The sequence below is a fragment of the Frankliniella occidentalis genome, unplaced genomic scaffold (genome assembly GCF_000697945.3).
Source record: "Frankliniella occidentalis isolate FOCC.00 unplaced genomic scaffold, Focc_3.1 Scaffold401, whole genome shotgun sequence".
NCBI classification, from domain to species: Eukaryota; Metazoa; Arthropoda; class Insecta; order Thysanoptera; family Thripidae; genus Frankliniella; species Frankliniella occidentalis.
The window spans coordinates 198,740-199,879 of record NW_026267523.1 but is presented as its reverse complement, the minus strand read 5'-3'; the positions used below and the strand labels follow the sequence as shown (position 1 = coordinate 199,879).

Below are 1,140 nucleotides of genomic sequence, written 5' to 3'. Positions count from 1 at the left end.
GCGGCGCGACTTAAAGTGACGCCGTGATAAATGGCTGTCGCTGCCTGCGCTGTCGCGATTGGCCGAGGACACTGAACCAACCACCTGCTCACCCCATCCGCGTCTACATTACCGCGAGACTTACCCGATAAGTCGATATTAATTGCGGGGGGTAAGAGGAAGCGGGCGAACGGGGGAGTCATTTGTTACCCGCCGAACACAACAAGAACGGGTCTGGCCTGGGGCCTCGCTAAATGTATACAGCATCGCGGCATACCAAGCCACGCCGAGCCACGACGCCGGGCCGCAAAAAATAATAATCAGGGGAATATCTTTCGCAGTGACTGGATGACACTTTTCCCAGAGGAGACAAGATGAATGAATGATTTGGTCGGAGTTGTTTTTTCCACCTGTCTCTCTCCCTCTCTCGAGTCACTTAAGGCAATTCTCGTCTGTGGTCCACCGCTGGCTTAAGTCTGCCATAAGAAAAATGTTAGCCGTCTCTTTTTTTTTCGGCAGTAGCCCTACGGCGTCGCTAACGTGGCCCAATTCTGAGAAAGAGATTGAGAGACGGAGAGGGACGAAGAGAGAGGGGGAGAGACAGAGAGCAACAACGCGGCGGCTGGACCGGCAGGACACACAGGAGAATTCTGTAAATATTGGTGTCGTGACGGCAGGAGAGGAAGCGGGGGGAAAGAGGGGGGGGGGGTGAAAGGAAAGGACGGGGACAGACACGAAGGGCGTTAAGTAGGTTTACCTTACAGCGATTGGGCCTGCCCGGTGCACAGCCGCAGCTCACGAGGCTCTGGTCCAGGAGCTCCAGCGCGCGCTGCAGCGGCGGCCGAGCCGCAGGGACTGCACCGGCGAACAACGGGACTCGGCGCACCTGCACGTGCATGCACGCTCCCGTGTGCGGCTTGCAACACTCGGGCTCAACTAATCAGGGCATGCTCGATATTTGTCTCATATTCTATTAATTTTAGAGATATATAGAATCGGTCATTTTATGGGTAGTTCTTACTTTTAAGATAAATACTACCCACCGCGAACGCGAAGCCTAAAAAAGGGATGGATGGATGGATGGATGGATGGATGGATGGATGGATGGATGGATGGATGGATGGATGGATGGATGGATGGATGGATGGATGGATGGATGGA

General features: G+C 54.2%; 1 protein-coding gene across 1 annotated transcript in view; it reads right to left on the bottom strand.

Annotated features, from left to right (window-relative positions):
• LOC127751265 (uncharacterized) overlaps positions 1–182 on the bottom strand; it is a 2,642-nt gene extending 2,460 nt beyond the window's left edge. The window contains exon 1 of the mRNA XM_052274504.1: positions 125–182. Coding sequence (XP_052130464.1) covers positions 125–182 — 58 coding nt within the window. The remainder of the gene's footprint in view (positions 1–124) is intronic.
• Between the last annotated feature and the right edge of the window lie 958 nt (positions 183–1,140).